Source organism: Coregonus clupeaformis, unplaced genomic scaffold (assembly GCF_020615455.1).
Source record: "Coregonus clupeaformis isolate EN_2021a unplaced genomic scaffold, ASM2061545v1 scaf0033, whole genome shotgun sequence".
Classification (NCBI taxonomy): domain Eukaryota; kingdom Metazoa; phylum Chordata; class Actinopteri; order Salmoniformes; family Salmonidae; genus Coregonus; species Coregonus clupeaformis.
This window is the reverse complement of record NW_025533488.1, coordinates 1,071,791-1,093,799: the sequence shown is the minus strand read 5'-3', so window position 1 is coordinate 1,093,799 and position 22,009 is coordinate 1,071,791. Positions and strand designations below refer to the sequence as shown.

Below are 22,009 nucleotides of genomic sequence, written 5' to 3'. Positions count from 1 at the left end.
GTGGACTTCACGAGTCGTGTTTTGTTTGTAACTTTAACTAATTAAAGTCATGTTTGTTTCACACGCTGCGCCTTGGTCTACTCACTCCTACGACGATCGTGACAGAGATGGCAAGGTGGCCACCAACACCTCTATCATTTCAAATGGAATGCCTACTGCACTTCATCATGGCATTCAAACAGGCACATGCACATCCAGAGTCAAAGTGTTATGAACGTTATAAGGATGAAAGGCTCTTCAGAATGTTACATTTTGGATCAATCAAATCACATGATCAGTTATCTTCTCTGCTGAAAAAAAGTTGTCCCGTAAAAAAACGAAAATTTCAAAATGCAGTTTATTTTTGCATGCACCTATAGAGAGGAGGATTAGGCAGGGAACCCCAAATAAGGGTTTGACACTAAAGTTGACATGGTTTCCCCCCGTGTGTGTCATCGTTGCTATGTCTGTCTCGGAAAGCCGTTGGGCAGATATGCAAAAACAGGCGTTAAGGGTGAAGGGGTAGGGGTGAAAGGGAAACCACTGGACCATTCAGATGGTTGAGTGTCCCTCTCACCCACCCACTCTCTTAGTAATATTGAAAAAATATCAGGCATAGTACAGAACAAATGATTGGTCAAGACTCTCCATACTACAGTATGTCTTCTCAACACAATGGTTAATTTAAAGGCCCAATGCAGATGTTTTATATTAATATCAAATCATTTTTGGGTAACAAATAAGTATCTTACTGTAATAGTTTTTGAAAAAAGAAAACATTCTCAAGCAAGAATTTAGCTATGACAGTCTGGGAGTGGTCTGAGTAGGGATGGGAAAAATAGCTGTTATTAGCAGAGAAATTTGGAACTCTCGTTGTGATTGATCTATTAAGTAATTTACCACCTGGTGATGTCACCAGGCAAGCCGAAATTCCACCTATGCAAAACCTGCTGGTTAGGTCCTGTGTAGATTGTATTTTCAACCAGCAACTATCAGGAAATAACAATCAAATTTCTTCACACTTTTACAGTGTTAGTTTCATCAGCTGTACAATATGATACAAAACACAGGAAAAAGTGAATTTGGACTGAACTGGTCCTTTAATCAACATAAATATCTTTGAAAAACAGAGCCTTACATTTCAAAGCTTCACTACTGTATAACGTATTACTAAACATGATGCATGCATTGTAAAGAGTGCAAGGTCTGACCATTGACCCCACACAGGTAGCCAGCATATCTATATATATCTATATCAGTAATGATCATAGTTTTCACATCAGCCATCTCACATGCACATGAAATGCTGCACCATCAGGCTGATGTGTGTGCTATTTCAGGTACACAGGTTTTAGCTGGGTTCTATGTTATTACGGCCTCTCCGGCCTCTCTAGCCTCCAACATACTGTCAAAGCTAAACAAAGTGCAAATGTTTTTCTCACAGCATTGTACTTCAGCCAATTAGAACATTTCAGTAACCTGCAACTGTGATGTGGGTGGGAAAAAAATTATAAATGTTTGTGGCTTTAAGATCATAAATATGATTAAAGAGATTACTCTGGCATAACCTATGCCTACCTACATTTCAAACTGTCAGTCTCAGCCTAACACATTATTTTGAAATGAGATAATCAACCACGATCAATAACTTGCCACTTAAAATGTACTTAGTTAGTTCCCAAAACAAAATATTACAGACACTCCAAGTTCAACTCTGTATACTGTACTAACCGATCATATCTCACGGATGCTCCCATGACAGACCAATCAGGGGCAGATGAGGTTAGGAGGAGGGACTGAGAAGAGAGAAGAGGTAACCACCCTTTCCCTTACCTAAACGGAGACCCAGCCAACCCTGTCATTCAACAGCCAGGCCACAATGCGTGTAGGGTTGACACTCTCCACTGTGGGTGGGTTGAGTCACTCGTGAACTGGTGAGTCTCCCCATTGCACTGAACATCTCTGTTTTACTACACTTTCCGTCCCTGCATGGTCTCTCAAGCCGTTCTGCTCAATTTTAAACATTTTCTCTCTCTTTATCTATCTCCTCTCGGTTGATCCTGTCATCTAGCTGGTGTCTCTGTGTTTTTTAGCTTCAAAAAGTTTCTCGCATGCAACTCCAGCCTTTACATGTGAGTAGAGGCTGGTTTTTCATGTGTTGTCAGAGGATGTTGAAGGTGTGTCAGTGCACACTAGGTTTTCCCCTTAGCTTTATGTGCTATTGAGGACATGCAGATTTGCTTGGGGTAATATTTAGGCCTGCATACTGTAGGCCTAATGTCTGTCTGTAGCCCACTACTGTACGTGTGATATTCAGTAATCATATCACCATCAGTACCTGATTTATGATGGTACTGTACTGTATGCGTATCGCCAGGGAAAGTCTACTCATTCAACTTTGTGGATCGATTAGTTTGTATGGATGGTTGCATTGATGGTGGATCAAGCTGTTGTTAAAGGTGATACATGTAATATTTCTACCTGCAATAGTCCTAGATGTCAATAATAATAATGCATTTTACTTCTATAGCACATATCAGTAGCAGTAAAGGAACATACAGTCGTGACTAAAATTATTGGCACCCTGATAAAGATGAGCAAAAAAGACTGTATAAAATAAATACAAACTATGCTGATTTTTTTCTAAAATGTTTTATGAGTTTGGAGAACACATTGGGATCTTAGACAACTCCTCCATACGGAATATTTCCAGATCATTGATTTCCTTCGTCTGTGCTTATGGACTGCCCTCTTCAATTCAAACCACAGGTTTTCAATGGGGTTCAAGTCCGGAGACTGAGATGCCATTGCAAAATGTTGATTTTGTGGCCAATTAACCATTTCTTTGTGGAATTTTATGTGTGCTTGGAGTTATTGTGCTATGGCCAGATGACATGAAAGTAGACCTCTTTGGCCATGCAAGACGGATGTGATAAACAGAAAAGAACCGCATACCTACTGTAAAATATGGTGATGGATCTTTGATGTTATGGGGCTATTTTGCTTCCACTGGTCCTGGGGCCCTTGTTAAGGTCAACGGCATCATGAACTTTACCCAGTACCAGGACATTTTAGCCAAAATCCAGGTTGCCTCTGACAGGGAGTTGAAACTTGGCCACAAGTGGATCTTCCAGCAAGACAATAACTCCAAGCACACATCATTGAAAACCTGTAGTTTGAATTGAAAAGGGCACTCACTCCATAAGCGCAGATAAAGGATATCAATGATCTGGAAATATTCTGTATGTAGAAGTTGTCTAAGATCCCTCCAAGTGTGTTCTCCAATATCATAAAACATTTTAGAATAAGGCTCAGTGCGTTATCCTCACAAAGGGAGGGTGCCAGAGTATTGAAAACAGCGGTGCCGATAATTGTGACCCCTATCTTTTTAAGATTTTTATTTTTTTTATTGTTAAACAAAATTGTATTAGTAGAAAATAATATAATTTCCAGTTTTTTTCAGCATACAATATAGCTCAGTATTTGTATTATGTATTTTATACAGTATTTTCTGCTCATCTTTATCGAGGTTGACAATCATTTCTGTAATGACTTTGAATGCATTAGAGACAAATGTGAATAGAATAGAATTGAATTGAATAGAATACCTTATGTCTTACTGGTGGAAATAATAGAATAGAATATACTTTTTTTAATCACTCATACAGTACTCAAATAAACAGTAAATAGTCAAATTAATGTCAGTGAATACGTTGTATAAATTTGCACCCTATAAAGAATTACTGTACCAACAAAGATAGGGATGAAGTGATGCTGGAATAAAAAGTACGATAACTGCTAATCTGCAGTTTCACTTACGCATGAACTTCATTGTCATTTTCGAGAAGGGTGGTCAATTTAATTTAATTCAATTAACTTAAAGCAGTTGCTTCTCAACAATAAGAAATTCGAAAATTTGATTGTGGGATCCCTCATGTTGTGTAGAGAAAGTTTTGCAAAAACATTTAAATCAGAATATGTTGATTTCTATGATCTGTTGTGTCCCAACCACCAATAACCAGCATTATTGAGCCTTGAATGATTGGCCTTTGTGTGTGTGTCTTGGCAGAGAAAATGTATTTCACATTTGTGGACAATGTGAATCCATTATGTGGTGCATAAATACGATATAGTTAAGCAATAAGGCCAATATACCACGGCTCAGGGCTGTTCTTAGGCACGACGCACCGCGGAGCCGTGGTATATTGTCCATACACCATGAACTCCTGAGGTGCCTTATTGCTATTATAAACTGGTTACAAACATAATTAGAACAGTACAAATAAATGTTTTGTCATACCCGTGGTATACGGTCTCATATACCACGGCTTTCAGCCAATCAGCATTCAGAGCTCAAACTATCCAGTTTATAATATGACATAATCTATAATAATACAGAGGCCATTATTATTTCCTAAAGCTACAGATTAGGGGTACTAGCAGGGTAGCTGCAGGAAAAGTTCAAGAGATACACAAACAAGAGTACGAGAGAGCAGGCATCGTATAACAGTTGTCCATGGCCATCAATACATACTATAGTTGAAGAGAAGTTAGTTTTAGTATTTTCACTCTGGGGTCTATAGACCCATTCAGCAAACAAACCACATTTAGTGTGTTTAGCAATATATAAGCAAATAAAGGAATGTATTACTTCAAATAATGAGTCAGTTCCACTTTTGGGATTGGAACTGACTGACCTTTTCTCCACACTATGTGTGTGTTGGAAAGAGATTAAGCATCAATTACAGTAACGATGACAATAAAGTGCTGTCATTTCAGTACCGGTATGTCTACTTCCGATTTTATCGACTGTCGCCGTTGGCGGAAAGAAATTGAGTTACTGTACTGAACAGAGGTTACTATGCCAAAGTGCTCCATGGGACAGTTCTCTCAGAGACAGGTCAGCTGGAGGAGCAGAACAGAGGATACACAACCACACAGCACACACATAACTGACCACTTTGATATTTTAATGAAGGGGGTTTTAATTAGTTACAAAATAAAATCTGTTTTAACTTTTATCTTATACCTGTTTTGCAGTGGTGTAAAGCAACTAAGTAGTTTTTTTTAGTATCTGTACTTTACTTTACTATTTATATTTTTCACTACTTTTACTCCACCACATTCCTTAAGAAAATATGTAAATTTGACTCTCATACATTTCCCTGACACCCAAAAGTACCCGTTACATTTCGAATGCTCAGGCAGGACAGCAATATGGGACAATTCACGCATCTATCAATTTAACGCGTTGTCATCCCTACTGCCTCTGATCTGGCTGACTAAACACAAACACTGCATTTGTAAATAATGTCTGAGTGTTGGAGTGTGCCCCTGGCTGTCCGTAAATAAGAAAACCAAGAAAATCTTGCCACTTGGTTTGCTTAATATAAGGAATTTGATGTACAGCATTTACTTTAACTTTATGCTTTCACTCATGTATGACAATTTAGTACTTTTTCCACCACTGTAATTAAGTACATTTAAAACCAGATACATTTACTCAAGTAGTATTTTACTGGAATACTTTCCTTTTTACTTGAGTCATTTTCTATTAAGGTATCTTTACTTTTACTCAAGTATGACAATTGAGTACTTTTTCCACCACTGCTGTTTAGTAGGATTGTGCACAATATAGTACAGATCTGCGGTTAACCCACTTTTGTAAATTGACGTGACCCGTTACTTTTCGACACAATCCTGTCATATCAAGACTCACTACTGCATGTTCAAATAGCACAACTTGATTTATACCACATACAGCACACTGTTACAACTGTAGATGCCTATCTAAACCAAATTACAGTACACTATAGGTTGTTGTTGATCAAACAAACTTGTCGTCTGTCTGTGAAGCCTGCGTGTACTGGCATTAGTCACAGTGTCATATTCTGAGGAGGTTTGTGGCTTCTGAGCATATACCTGAGAGATGAATTTCAAAGCTGACATGAAACATAAAACATTTCCACACGTCAACCAGACATACAGCCTCCACCACTAATTTTTACTACAGAGTTCAGATATAAGACATGCTAAAAACAACTGAAATATACTGTACTTCATCAACCACAGAATTGACATAGACCTTTTAAGCCCCAGATTGATAACCAAGTACTTCAGGGGAAATAGACTTAAAGATAATATCATGAATGGATATAATTTCAAACGACATGTTCTTGAGATTCATTTCAGTGCATGCTACAGACTGTGAAATGCCACTCAATATTTATTGATATGTAACATGATTGACATATAAATTGCTCCTGAACTTTTTATGTAATTCTTGCATTGAGTCAGTCCCTTTCGGGCTATGAATTTCCAAAACCCTAGTAACCAACAGCATGTTATTAACCTAACCTACGTCAGCAGGTGATATGATCTACCCTCTGAGTTTCCAACCTCCTCTTCTCTCACCCCTTATAGCTTGAAAACATCCTAACCATCTGGCATCTATGGAAAAACACTGAGAACCAGAGGCGTGGGATATAATCTATTTATCACAACCCTAATCTTCTATTTATACAAATTCATTTTCCAACTTGCTATCTGACATTTTTTATTTCTCAGAAACATGACAGAAAATGACCACATTTAGATAATTTCACTGTTCCTTTTTCCTATAGGTCGAATGGCGTTTTCTCAGACAGTTTCTAAACCATCTCCTATCCACCTGCCCATCTCCTCTTCCCATCACTCCTCCCTTCCTCCTCCATACCTCTAAGATGATCCGAGTTCACAACACCCAGTACTCCCTCTTCCTGCGCCAGGCAGATGTCCTGCGTCGCTCAGGGACGCTGTGTGACGCTGTCATCTCAGTCGAGAGCCAGGTGTTCAGGGCCCATCGGCTGGTGCTGGCCTGCGCTAGCAAGACCCTGGAGCATCAGCTTACCCTGCAGGCTGCACGCTCAGACCAGCCTGATCGCCTCGACCAACCTCACCACTGTAGTCTGGAGCTCCTCTCCCCACAAACCTTCCAGCAGGTTCTGGACTTTGCCTACACCGAGACCCTGGAGGTCCCTGTTGATGATCTTCCCCAGCTTCTGAGGGCCGCCAAGCTCCTGGAGATGCATCCACTGGAGGAGCAGTGTCGCAGCCAGCTGAAGAGAAATCTGGGGTGCCTGACGAGAGAGAGAAGAGAGATGAGAGAAATAAGAGAAGTGAGAGGAACGAAAGAAACTAGAGAAATTACAGAAACGAGAGAAGTTCAGATGACAGAGGAGAGAGATGAGAAAGAATCCCTGAAAGGAAGTCCCATTCCAGAAGAGGGGGATCCCCAGACAATTCCCTCCATTGATCTGGAGCCCCAGAGCAGCCCATTCACTGAGGACCCCACTCTTCCTGACACTAGGGAGAACTCCTCTGGTTCATCACCCCCACAGAGAAAAAGGCCAAAGCCACTCACACCCACACTAGTGACCACCACACCGCCTCCATCCAGAGACAGTGTCATCGCCACCACCGCTTCCACCATCCAACCCCCTCCCCCTCCTCCCCCAGCATCGAGGGTCATGTGGCACCAAGTCAACACCTTGAAAAGGATGGCCTGGAACTATAACGACCTCCTGGCAGCCAGTTCCTCTTCCCTTCACCCTTCACAGCACCTGGTGACATACCCCTTCCACCTCTCAACTCCCCACATGTACCCCCTGCTAACGTCCTCCATCCCGCCCCAGATCCACAGCGCCGTCCTGGGCTACCCGGGCATCCTGCATCCCTACCACCACCACCCCCTGCTCTCTGGGTCTCGGGAGCTGGGGGACATCCTGAAGCAAGGTCTGCTGGGAAAAAGAGACCCAATGGATAAAGTGTTGATAGGTGGAGCACCAGGGGAAGGGCAAAGGTAAGACTGCTCTGGAGGGGTTTTATACTACAGACGTTTTGGTCTTCATTCTTCTCTTTCTTTCCCTGTTCTCAATTTTACAATATAGTTCAGAATCTCCCTCATTTGCTTACATTAAGTAGCACATATCGACACAGCTATCTGACTCATTGTTGTTTGGGTGGATCTGAATGAAAGTTCTAGTCTCCTGTTCTTTCCTACAAGCAGAGTTTCCCCTGTCTCCAGTTAACCGTCTCCTGTCTGTCATATTCAGATAATGTATATTATGTAGATGGTCATTCATATTAGCTGTGTCCAAACCACAGAACAGCTACTGAAGTCATGTTATGTGGTCTGTCCCTTGATGGTGGCATTACACTGTATCTGGTTTCTGGTTTTACAGTGAAGCTACTTCCTCTTTCTAATACAGAGACATGATGTACAGTATGGTGTAATTGAAAGTCTCTATAAAGCAGTCTTTTGCATGGTATCTAAAGGGGAGCCCCCTTAGTTTCTCCCCTCCCTTGCAAATATCAAACCTGAAAGACATTCAGATCCACCTACGGATCGGTTACAAGCTGTTTCAGTCCTTAAACAATGTCTGCCTATTTTTTATTAAACTTTTATTTAATCAGGGGAGCCCATTGAGCCCTGAGGACAACAAATTCAACAAACATTCCCAACAAATAAAAATAAAACTATATATCTCCCGAGTGGCGCAGTGGTCTAAGGCACTGCATCGTAGTGCTAGCTGTGCCACTAGAGATCCTGGTTCGAATCCAGGCTCTGTCATAGCTGGCCGCCACCGGGAGACCCATGGGGCGGTGCACAATTGGTCCAGGGTAGGGGAGGGAATGGCTGGCAGGGATATAGCTCAGTTGGTAGAGCATGGCGTTTGCAACACCAGGGTTGTGGGTTCGTTTCCCACGGGGGGCCAGTATGAAAATGTATGCACTCACTGTAAGTCGCTCTGGATAAGAGCGTCTGCTAAATGACATACACTACCGGTCAAAAGTTTTAGAACACCTACTCATTCAAGGGTTTTTCTTTATTTTTACTATTTTCTACATTGAAGAATAATATTGAAGACATCAAAACTATGACATAACACATGGAATCATGTAGTAACCAAAAAAAGTGTTAAACAAACCAAAATATATTTTATATTTGAGATTCTCAAATAGCCACCCTTTGCCTTGATGACAGCTTTGCACACTCTTGGCATTCTCTAAACCAGCTTCATGAGGTAGTCACCTGGAATGTATTTCAATTAACAGGTGTGCCTTAAAAGTTAATTTATGGAATTTATTTTCTTCTTAACGTGTTTTTTTGCCAATCAGTTTATTGTGACAAATAAGGGGGTTAAACAGAAGATAGCCCTATTTGGTAAAAGACCAAGTCCATATTATTGCAAGAACAGCTCAAATAAGCAAAGAGAAATGACAGTGTGACGAGTACTGAGGCTACGAAGAGGCAGGAAGCAGACGCAGGAATCAACAAGGTAAAGGTTTACTTAACAATGAGAAAGAGAATAACAAGGCGCGAGTAAACGACACGACGCTAACAATTACACACAATGACTGAACAGCCCATGGCTATATAGTGGTGGTGATGAGATGAGGTGCAGGAGGTGATTAAGGTGCGTTGGTTTCCATTCCTGTGTTTACCGAGGTGGTGCGCTCAGACCGGGAGGACCTCAAGACGGAACTCGCATGTCGTCAAGATGGATGGACATGGCGAGGAGGGTGTCAACGTCCATCTCGTCATCCTGACATGCGAGTTCCGTCTTGAGGTCCTCCCGTAAGCCTCTCCTGAAGGCCGTGCGCAGAGCACGCTCATTCCAGTCGTGCGCAGAGCACGCTCATTCCAGCCGGAAGACGCTGCCACCGTGCGAAAGCTCAGAGCGTACTCAGACGCGGGCCCCTCTCCCTGTTGTAGCTTGATGAGACGCTCATCCCCGTCCTTTCCCTCCGTGGGTTGATCAAACACCACCCTGAACCGAGCGAGGAAGGTGGAGTAGGGAAGCGCTTCGGCCTCACCTCCTTCCTAGACTGCCGTGGCCTGATCCAGCTCCTTTCCTTTAAGTAGCGAAATCACCAGCGCTATCCTGGCTTGGTAAGATGGATATGCCCCAGGCTGACGCGCCAGATAAAGTGAAACCTGTAGCAGGAAGCCGCTACATTTAGTAGTTTTACCGTCATAGCGCTCTGGTAGGGCGAGGGGTGCCTCAGAAGTTGGTGATAGCACAGGAACAGGTGGACTGGGTACACTCGCTGCTCCCTGAGGTGGAACCGGAACGCTGGGCAGATTATGTAGAGTTTGGAGCACTTCCTGCATGGCGGCGTTCAACTGGGCAAGCTGCTGCTGGTGCTGGTCGAGGCACTGGGAAACTCCAGGAGGATTACCTGCTGCATCCATTTTCGTGAGAGGTGTGTAATTCTGTGACGAGTACTGAGGATATGAAGAGGCAGGACGCAGACGCAGGAATCAACAAGGTAAAGGTTTACTTAACAATGAGAAAGAGAATAACAAGGCGCGAGTAAACGACACAACGCTAACAATTACACACAACAATGACGTCCAGGGCTATATAGTGGTGGTGATGAGATAATGAGGTGCAGGTGCGCTGGAGGTGATTAGGGTGCGTTGGGTTTCCATTCCTGTGTTGCCGAAGTGGTGCGCTCAGACCGGTGGCTCAGTAGACCAGCGAATCAGAGCACCGGAGGGGAGCAACGGGAGGAGACGTGACAGACAGTCCATCATTACTTTAAGACATGAAGGTCAGTCAAAAACGGAACATTTCAAGAACTTTCAAAGTTTCTTCAAATGCAGTCGCAAAAACCATCAAGCGCTATGATGAAACTGGCTCTCATGAGGACCGCAACAGGAATGGAAGACCCAGAGTTACCTCTGCTGCAGAGGATAAGTTCATTAGAGTTACCAGCCTCAGAAATTGCATCCCAAATAAATGCTTCACAGAGTGAATCAGGCCTTCATGTCGAATTGCTGCAAAAAAAACACGACTAAAGGACACCAATAAGAAGAAGAGACTTGCTTGTGCCAAGAAACACGAGCAATGGACATTAGACTGGTGGAAATGTGTCCTTTGGTCTGGAGTCCAAATTGGAGATTTTTGGCTCCAACCGCTGTGTTTTTGTGAGACTCGGTGTGGGTGAATGGATGATCTCTGCATTTCCCACTGTAAAGCATGGAGGAGGAGTTGATATGGTGGAGGTGCTTTGCTGGTGACACTGTCTGTGAATTTTTTAGAATTCAAGGCACACTTAACCAGCATGGCTACAACAGCATTCTGCAACGACACGCTATCCCATCTGGTTTGGGCTTAGTGGGACTATCATTTGTTTTTCAACAGGACAATGACCCAAAACACACCTCCAGGCTGTGTAAGGGCTATTTTACCAAGAAGGAGAGTGATGGAGTGCTGCATCAGATGACCTGGCCTCCACAATCCCCCGACCTCAACCAAATTGAGATGGTTTGGAATGAGTCGGAACGTAGAGTGAAGGAAAAGCAGCCAACAAGTGCTCAGCATATGTGGGAACTCCTTCAAGACTGCTGGAAAAGCATTCCAGGTTAAGCTGGTTGAGAGAATGCCAAGAGTGTGCAAAGCTGTCATCAAGGCAAAGGGTGGCTATTTGAAGAATCTCAAAAATAAAATATATTTTGATTTGTTTAACACTTTTTGGGTTACTACATGATCCTTATGTGTTATTTCATAGTTTGATATCTTCACTATTATTCTACAATGTAGAAAATAGTAAAAATAAAGAAAAACCCTTGAATGAGTAAGTGTTCTAAAACTTTTACAGTGGGGAAAAAAAGTATTTAGTCAGCCACCAATTGTGCAAGTTCTCCCACTTAAAAAAGATGAGAGAGGCCTGTAATTTTCATCATAGGTACACGTCAACTATGACAGACAAATTGAGAAGAAAAAAAATCCAGAAAATCACATTGTAGGATTTTTAATGAATTTATTTGCAAATTATATGGTGGAAAATAAGTATTTGGTCACCTACAAACAAGCAAGATTTCTGGCTCTCACATACTTGTAACTTCTTCTTTAAGAGGCCCCTCTGTCCTCCACTCGTTACCGGGATTAATGGCACCTGTTTGAACTTGTTATCAGTATAAAAGACACCTGTCCACAACCTCAAACAGTCACACTCCAAACTCCACTATGGCCAAGACCAAAGAGCTGTCAAAGGACACCAGAAACAAAATTGTAGACCTTCACCAGGCTGGGAAGACTGAATCTGCAATAGGTAAGCAGCTTGGTTTGAAGAAATCAACCGTGGGAGCAATTATTAGGAAATGGAAGACATACAAGACCACTGATAATCTCCCTCGATCTGGGGCTCCACGCAAGATCTCACCCCGTGGGGTTAAAATGATCACAAGAACGGTGAGCAAAAATCACAGAACCACACGGGGGGACCTAGTGAATGACCTGCAGAGAGCTGGGACCAAAGTAACAAAGCCTACCATCAGTAACACACTACGCCGCCAGGGACTCAAATCCTGCAGTGCAGACGTGTCCCCCTGCTTAAGACAGTACATTTCCAGGCCCGTCTGAAGTTTGCTAGAGTGCATTTGGATGATCCAGAAGAGGATTGGGATAATGTCATATGGTCAGATGAAACCAAAATAGAACTTTTTGGTAAAAACTCAACTCGTCGTGTTTGGAGGACAAAGAATGCTGATTTGCATCCAAAGAACACCATACCTACTGTGAAGCATGGGGGTGGAAACATCATGCTTCGGGGCTGTTTTTCTGCAAAGGGACCAGGACGACTGATCCGTGTAAAGGAAAGAATGAATGGGGCCATGTATCGTGAGATTTTGAGTGAAAACCTCCTTCCATCAGCAAGGGCATTGAAGATGAAACGTGGCTGGGTCTTTCAGCATGACAATGATCCCAAACACACCGCCCGGGCAATGAAGGAGTGGCTTCGTAAGAAGCATTTCAAGGTCCTGGAGTGGCCTAGCCAGTCTCCAGATCTCAACCCCATAGAAAATCTTTGGAGGGAGTTGAAAGTCCATGTTGCCCAGCGACAGCCCCAAAACATCACTGCTCTAGAGGAGATCTGCATGGAGGAATGGGCCAAAATACCAACAACAGTGTGTGAAAACCTCGTGAAGACTTACAGAAAACGTTTGACCTGTGTCATTGCCAACAAAGGGTATATAACAAAGTATTGAGAAACTTTTGTTATTGACCAAATACTTATTTTCCACCATAATTTGCAAATAAATTCATTAAAAATCCTACAATGTGATTTTCTGGGGAAAAAAATCTCATTTTGTCTGTCATAGTTGACGTGTACCTATGATGAAAATTATAGGCCTCTCTCATCTTTTTAAGTGGGAGAACTTGCACAATTGGTGGCTGACTAAATACTTTTTTCCCCCACTGTATATATATATATATATATATATATATATATATATATATATATACTACCGGTCAAAAGTATTTGATACACTGCCGATTTTGCAGGTTTTCCACTTACAAAGCATGTAGAAAAATCCAGAAAATCACATTGTATGATTTTTAAGTAATTAATTTGCATTTTATTGCATGACATAAGTATTTGATACATAAAAAAAGCAGAACTTAATATTTGGTACAGAAACCTTTGTTTGCAATTACAGAGATCATACGTTTCCTGTAGGCCTTGACCAGGTTTGCACACACTGCAGCAGGGATTTTGGCCCACTCCGCCATACAGACCTTCTCCAGATCCTTCAGGTTTCGGGGCTGTCGCTGGACTTTCAGCTCCCTCCAAAGATTTTCTATTGGGTTCAGGTCTGGAGACTGGCTAGGCCACTCCAGGACCTTGAGATGCTTCTTAAGGTCCTGGAAGACCCAGCCACGACCCATCTTCAATGCTCTTACTGAGGGAAGGAGGTTGTTGGCCAAGATCTCGTGATACATGGCCCCATCCATCCTCCCCTCAATACGGTGCAGTCGTCATGTCCCCTTTGCAGAAAAGCATCCCCAAAGAATCATGTTTCCACCTCCATGCTTCACGGTTGGGATGGTGTTCTTGGGGTTGTACTCATCCTTCTTCTTCCTCCAAACACGGCGAGTGGAGTTTAGACCAAAAAGCTCTATTTTTGTCTCATCAGACCACATTACCTTCTCCCATTCCTCCTCTGGATCATCCAGATGGTCATTGGCAAACCTCAGACGGGCCTGGACATGCGCTGGCTTGAGCAGGGGTACTTGCGTGCGCTGCAGGATTTTAATCCATGATGGCGTAGTGTGTTACTAATGGTTTTCTTTGAGACTGTGGTCCCAGCTCTCTTCAGGTCATTGACCAGGTCCTGCCGTGTAGTTCTGGGCTGATGCCTCACCTTCCTCATGATCATTGATGCCCCACAAGGTGAGATCTTGCATGGAGCCCCAGACCGAGGGTGATTGACCGTCATCTTTAACTTCTTCCATTTTCTAATAATTGCGGCAACAGTTGTTGCCTTCTCACCAAGCTGCTTGCCTATTGTCCTGTAGCCCATCCCAGCCTTGTGCAGGTCTACAACTTTATCCCTGATGTCCTTACACAGCTCTCTGGTCTTGGCCATTGTGGAGAAGTTGGAGTCTGTTTGATTGAGTGTGTGGACAGGTGTCTTTTATACAGGTAACGAGTTCAAACAGGTGCAGTTAATACAGGTAATGAGTGGAGAACAGGAGGGCTTCTTAAATAAAAACTAACAGGTCTGTGAGAGTCGGAATTCTTACTGGTTGGTAGGTGATCAAATACTTATGTCATGCAATAAAATGCAAATTAATTACTTAAAAATCATACAACGTGATTTTCTGGATTTTAGTTTTAGATTCCGTCTCTCACAGTTGAAGTGTACCTATGATAAAAATTACAGACCTCTACATGCTTTGTAAGTAGGAAAACCTGCAAAATCGGCAGTGTGTCAAATACTTGTTCTCCCCACTGTATATATATATCTATAAAGAAATACAGGTTACAATTTGGTATAAGGTCCCCGTAATACACATTGCTCACGCACACGCACACACACGCGCATGCATAACATGATACATACTGCACTCCCTCAGATACCACCTTTACCCCTAGGTCAGAACTAACATGTGGCTCAGATCAGAGAACTACAGTATGACTGTAAGTAGTCTTAAAACTGTGTTTATGTGATCCTGTTTCAGTGTGGAAACTATCGGTCGTCAACATCTCTCTGACTTCCTCCTCCCTCCTGTTGCTGATCTCTGAGGTTTCTCTGATATCTGTGGCCATTTCATTTAGGTGGCGTATGAAACCATCTAGCACACTTTGTAGCAGATTTGTCACTTTAGTTTATTTTGGAGATTTTAGGGCCACATAAAGAGCATTACTACTCTTCCTTTAATCTCTGAAAAATCTTTCACCTATGGTTTTTCAGTCTAGCTAACAAAGTGTGTCAGATGCTGTGGAAAGTCCCTTTTCTATGTGACACTAAACACACAGTACAATTGCAACGCCTGTCCTCTTCCTCAGAACCCCAACCTATGACAGTTGTGTGCTTATATATAGCTTGTGGTTGGAGAGACAGGGGAGAAGGACATGATGTCTAAAGATGGTGTGCAAATCAATCTGCTTTGGCATGACACTCATTGCAACACATCAACTGGGTTATCTAATAGTGGTGGTTCGGTGACCACCATGCTCGCGTGTTTTCCTTGCCTGAGACCTGAAGAGTTACATTGACTCTTGTCCTTTAAAAAAAAAAATATTTTGAACCTCTGTCTTCTATGGAGCCAGATACTCCCAGGAACGTCCAGGAAGAACCCAGGACTGTCAGCACTGCAGCAAGTTCCTCCTGGGAAGCTCATGGCTGCAGGCCTCAACCACCAACCCACCAGGTACTGTAATGTCACAACATTCAGTGCTTTTTCACTAGACCTCTAACTGGGGTCAATTGCAAAAAGCTTAATCTCAAAATGTGAATACTGTATTGGGAGCTGTACAGAACTAAGATGTGACTGTATTCTTAATATTCTAATGGATAAATGGCAGTGACATTTCAAACAAAGTGTGACCCTTAACGTCTATCGTCATAGGGACAGAGCATATAGGAAACATGAGAAAGAGAGAAAGAGAGAGAGAGAAGCGTGCCTGAGAGAGAGAGAGAGAGAGAGAGAGAGAGAGAGAGAGAGAGAGAGAGAGAGAGAGAGAGAGAGAGAGAGAGAGAGAGAGAGAGAGAGAGAGAGAGAGAGAGAGAGAGAGAGAGAGAGAAGGGTGTCTTAGGGAGAACGAGAGAGAAAGAGAGTAAAAGAGTGAGAGAGAGAGTGGGGAGAGATAGAGTGGGGAAGAGAGAAAGAGTAAGAGACAGAGACTAAGAGTGAGAGAGAGTGTGAGAGTGTGAGAGACAAAGAGAGAGAGACAGAGACAGACAGAGTGAGTGAGTGAGTGAGCTGTGGCTTTGTGCTGGCGGTGCAGCAGTGCGGTAAACAGGCAGAACAAACAGTACATTCTGCAATGTGCTGGTGGTTTTGATACAGTGCCAAAGGGAAAAAAAGCTTACATCTTATTTTCACTCTATGTAGGGTGGTCAAATCAGCCTCACATCTTTACAGTCTGTGTTTGTGTGATGGGGTTAGCACTGTCACTCGCTCGTTACAGTACGACTGAGAAACGGTATTCATGTGACGCAGGATTATCACCACTGATTGTCTCCACCAAATTGAATGGCTAGCCAAGAGTAACACATTTAGTTGAATAATGAGTGTTTCACTGACTTCAACTAGTCACTTTTATCAGCCTTGATCATTTTAGTCCCCATAAGTGGGACACTTATAATGCTTAGATATCAATCAGATGTTTGTGTTCTAAGCGAGAGGCCAAGGAAGGTTTGGACAGGAAGCTAATTGAGAACAGACTGAATTGTGGCGAGAGAGGAGAGAACACTTTATTGTTGTGGTCTTGGTCCTTGCTCTCCCCCACCTCTCTCTCTTTCTCTCATCATCTCCCCCCCATTCAGCATCCTGTATGTGTTCTACAGGGCCCTATAGTAACTGTGTAAAACAGTATCAGTAACTGCCACCAAAGGGCTAAAGAGCTGACAGCTCTACTGCAGAGTCACACCTCGATCAGATTATAGAGAAATACAAAGGTACAAGATGAGAGGAAACCAAGGTTCTTCTTGTCAATTTGAACCTTGTGAAAGGATGTGGTGTATTTATAGAACTATCTCTGGTAAAAGGAGGTCTTAGCAAGTTATCATTATCTAGGTGTGTGACTGACACACACGTAGGCTACATTACAGTTGTATAATACCATTTCATACACCACACTGTAGTTTTTAAAATATGTAATCTTTGAATTTATCTTCACAAATTAAGACAACAAAAAATGTAGAGTCAAGAAGGTTGCTGCTATGACAACAGTGCAAATAGAGACATGAGCCTTTACAGTCATGAGTGTGACCCCTACTCTACAGAGAACCCATCTGCATGCAATGTGGCTCAGCTCACATCACCCTTTAGTGCTATAGTAGGTCATCACTCGGACCTGACACTATTGTTTAATCGGGTAATGGTCACCAATGCTTGTGCTGATAAATATAGACGTGTGAGAAAACAATTAACCCATACGCTCAATTATACAGGCTGCAGTGGGGAGCACAGGGGGAAAGTCGGGCCGAAACACATTACAAAATAGAAATGGAGCTAAGCCAGGTTTATTAATACTGATATTCAGTGGACGATTCTGTCTGTATACACATAATATATATTAATGTAAAGTGAACTATAACTAATTAGAAGTTACTCATCACAAGATACTAAATGAAAGAAGGAATTTACATGACATGGAATGATTACACTTCCACCCCCACCCCCTCTTGTTGCTCTCTCCTCCCCAGGCTCAGGTGAGACCTCTCTGGGGTGTAAGTACTGTGATCGTGGCTTCAGGGTGGAGCGGTCACTGCCGTCCCACCGGCGAGATCAGGGAGGAGAGAAGCCCTACCAGTGTAAACGCTGCTCCAAGAGGTTCAGCCTCAAACACCAATTGGATACACACCACCGGGTACACACAGGTATTACAACCCCATCATACTGCTGGTGTGTGTGTGTGTGTGTGTGTGTGTGTGTGTGTGTGTGTGTGTGTGTGTGTGTGTGTGTGTGTTTCAATGTGTCAGTCATTGTGTATGTGCTTGCCTGCTCACTCCCAATGTCAACCCCAGGAGAGAAGCCGTTTGAGTGCCGTCTGTGTGGCCAGCGGTCGAGGGACTACTCAGCCATGATCAAGCACCTGCGGACCCACGACGGGGCCACACCCTACCAGTGTACTGCCTGCCTGGAGTTCTGTAGCAGCCTGGCTGCCATGCAGAAACACCTGAAGAACCACCCGCTGCAGGACTTCCCGCCAGACTGGACCATCAGCAGCACCTACCTGTACACATGCCATACCTGAGCTAGCTTCAAGGCAAATGTAATGTCAATAGAGAATAGTTTTACTACCGAACAACTACATCTTAGGGAAACTATCTCAGAAATACTTTTTCACTTCAACTCATTGAATGTCATGTACATACATGGTAACATGTAACATTTATCCATGTACTCCAAAAGTGCATGGAGTACATCAATACATATTTCCACCACTAGATGGAGACTGGGTCTCAGAAAATAATGTAAAACATATCTAGCACCAGCAGCATTATCATTATCAAGCACAGTATTATTACCATTCCATCATGGTTGCAGCTGAAGAGTCAGTCACTTCCAAGAGACAAGGAAATAAAACATAGAGACTATTTAATGTGCCCATGTTTCATATGAATGTTTCCAGCTATGTCTGGCCGTTATCTCTCTCAAGAAGACTTGGAGCAATCTTTTTGTCTTATTTTCATTTAACCATAAGTGTTTAGTACATTTAGATGTTGTTTGATACAGTGCCTATAGAGTCTGCACCTCCTAGAATTTTTTTCCACGTTCTTTTGAGTTACAAAGTGGGATATAAATATTTTTACTTTTAATTTTTTTGTCATTGATCTACACAAAATACTCCCTAATGTCAAAGTGAAAAGAAAATTCTACACATTTTTACAAATTAATAACAATTAAATAACTAAAATATAGTAGCTGCAGAAGTACTCACCCGCTTTGTTTAGGCAAGCCTAAATGAGTTCAGAAGTACAATTTGGCTTAACAAATCACATATGGACTCACTCTGTGTGAAATAATAGGGGTTGACAAGATTTTTGTATGACTACCCCTTCCTCTGTCCCACATACATACAACATATGTAAGGTCCCACTTGAAGTATTGAATTTCAAGCACAGATTCAACTACAAAGACCAGGGAGCTTTTCGAAAGCCTCATAAAGAAGGCCAGTGATTGGTAGATGGGTAACAATAACAAATCAGACATTGAATATATTTTTAAGCATGGTCAAATTATTAATTATGCTGTGGATTATGTATTAAACCATTCAGACACATGAAAGATGCAGTCGTCCTTCTGAACTGAGCTGCAGGACATTACGGAACTGCTTAGGGATGTTATTATGAGGCCATTGGTGATTTTAAAACAGCTACAGAGTTCAATGGCTGTGATCGAGAAAACTGAGGATGGATCAACAACATTGTAGTGACTCCACAATAACTACCTAAATGACAGAGTGAAAAGAAGTATACAAATATACTGAATAAAAATTATCCAAAACATACAAAAAGGCACTAAAGTAATACTGCAACAACAACAGAAACACTGCAAAGGAATACACTTTTTGGCCTAAATGCAAAGCCTTATGTTTGGGGCAAATCCAACACAACACATTACTGAGTAACTGCCTCCTTATTTTCGAGCATGGTGGTGCTGCATCATGGTATGGGTATGCTTGACATTCTTCAGGATGAAAAGAAACGAATGGAGCTAAGCACAGCCAAAATCCTAGAGGAAAACCTGCTCCAGTCTGCTTTACACCAGACATTGGGAGAGGAATTCACCTTCCAGCAGGACAATAACCTAGAACACAAAGTTGTTTACCAAGAAGATAGTGAATGTTGGCCAAGTTACAGTTTTGACTTAAATCAGCTTGAAAATGTATGGCAAGACTTGAACATTGCTGTCTAGTCATGATCCCCAACACGTTGACATAGCTTGAAGATTTCTGAAAATAATAATGGGCAAATATTGCACAAAAAAGGTATGCAAAGCTCTTATGAGACTTACCCAAGTAGACTCACAGCTGTAATCGCTGCCAAAGGTGTTTCTAACATGTATTGACTCCACTTTGATATTACAGAGTATTTTGTGGAGGCTGTTGACCAAAAAAAAGACAATTAAATCAATTTTAATCCCACTTTGTAACACAATAAAATGTGAAGAAATCCAAAGGGGGTATAGACTTTCTATAGGCACTGTATATTTGATTTAGCCTGTTGCTATTTTAATGATAGTATTGATATAATAAATGTACTCATTTGGCAGATGGCCTGTTTTTGTATTGAATGTAGATCCTCACACAGTCACACCCAACAACAAATAAACAGTAGCCTGTCAAACCTTTATGATATGAGACCATTGATTTGCTCTGAACTTGAGTATAAATGCGTTTTTGGCATAAATTACACAGCAGCTGGCATGCAGAGTGTATTTGCAATTATTATCTCTCCAGAGAATAAATGTTTTAAATAAATACATCTTTATTTTGACAGGTTGTCTGTGTCAGTGTTATACCATTTTACTTAGAGTACTTGATATAGAAATTAAAATATTGTCACGATCGTCGTAATGAGTGGACCAAGGCGCAGCGTGAAATGCGTACATCTTTTAATGCGTACTTTGCACACTACAACAAAACGAAACGTGAAGTCCTCGGTCATAAACACAAACCTCTCCGGAACAAGATCCCACAAATGACAAGTGCACAAAAGGCTGCCTAAGTATGGTTCCCAATCAGAGACAACAAGCAACAGCTGATTCACGTTGCCTCTGATTGGGAACCACCCCGGCCAACATAGAAAACACATGAACTAGAAACTGAACATAGAACACAAAACATAGACACTACACATAGAAACTAACACCCTGGCTCAACATATAAGAGTCCCCAGAGCCAGGGCGTGACAAATATAGACAGGTTAAAAGTAATGACTAAATGTTCCACCCTTAAATATAGTTGTGAAATATTCTTGTTTTAAGCATGATTAGTACTTTCTTAGTAGTGACTAATTATTACACTCCGAAACTGTGTGAGATGTGTTAGAATCTACTCCCTTGTAATGTGTGAGTGTAGGACCAGTAAAGATTATGACATTGTGTTACTATTTAGCAATGTGAGTAAGAGTTAGGCCAGACAACAAAGGACAAGGAGAACTGTCTACAGACAACTGAGAAACCAAGATAAAGAGGCCTCCCAATTTAGGGAGGAGAGAGACTATGATAAGAACATGTGTGTGTGTATGTATGTGTGTGTATGTGTATGTGTATGTGTGTGTGTGTGTGTGTGACCTGATGGTCAGGAGAGCAATTTTCAAGTGGAAAACTACAACCTGCCTAAAGAGGGGAGGGATTTTTGTATGACGTGTGTGTATAAAAGATGGACTCTGAAATTGTGATAACAGAATTCTCAATGAATAAAGGCCTGACTATGCAGTCCTAGATATAGGACAGATACTTCAAAACCTTATTCCTTATGATTTATTTTTGGACTGTCTTTTTTGCCATTTATGAATTTGTTATTCAATGTGTTTCTATGGGCTATAGTAGTAAAGGCCAAATTCAATATTTGATCAAATACATGTTTTATATATATTGTTTTTATACCCAAAGGGGTTCAAAATTCAAAATCAAAAACAATTCCATATTTTAGTGGCTTAGGCTTTTAGAGGTAAATGCAATGCTTATCTGTCAGTGTGCTAGAAAACAACACATTATTGTAATTAACGTGGTTTAGATAACTGTGATCTTGTGCAACAGTAATTACATGGCACAGCCCCTCTACAGTCCTGCGGAACCAATGTATTCACTCAACATAAAAAACAGCTACTCATCATCCTTCGCTTTTTTAAATATTTATCTGATTCATGGTCAAAATTACAAATCCAAATCTGACTCTGATTTTAGACTAAACATTTATGTCCCTACTCTACACAATGTGTTATTCTAGCTCTGAGTCAGTGCTACAGTCCTGGTGGTGGGAGTCCCCCATCCAGGATAGGACATGTATACGTGGC

The 22,009-nt window shown here is 41.9% G+C and overlaps 1 protein-coding gene across 1 annotated transcript; it reads left to right on the top strand.

Annotated features, from left to right (window-relative positions):
* Positions 1–1,851: 1,851 nt before the first annotated feature.
* LOC121556980 (zinc finger and BTB domain-containing protein 16) lies at positions 1,852–19,000 on the top strand. Its single transcript, XM_041870868.2, has 5 exons — positions 1,852–1,913; positions 6,603–7,819; positions 15,589–15,689; positions 17,690–17,863; positions 18,011–19,000. Exons 2-5 carry the CDS (start codon positions 6,702–6,704, stop codon positions 18,238–18,240), a joined length of 1,623 nt encoding a protein of 540 aa, XP_041726802.1. The 5' UTR covers positions 1,852–1,913; positions 6,603–6,701; the 3' UTR covers positions 18,241–19,000.
* Positions 19,001–22,009: the final 3,009 nt, after the last annotated feature.

Excerpts from the sequence above, each read along its gene's own strand:
- LOC121556980 (XM_041870868.2), top strand. The coding sequence starts at position 6,702 with ATGATCCGAGTTCACAACACCCAGTACTCCCTCTTCCTGCGCCAGGCA. Across the intron at positions 7,820-15,588 it reads GCACCAGGGGAAGGGCAAAG|ATACTCCCAGGAACGTCCAG; the intron begins GTAAGACTGCTC and ends CTATGGAGCCAG. Across the intron at positions 15,690-17,689 it reads CTCAACCACCAACCCACCAG|GCTCAGGTGAGACCTCTCTG; the intron begins GTACTGTAATGT and ends TCTCCTCCCCAG.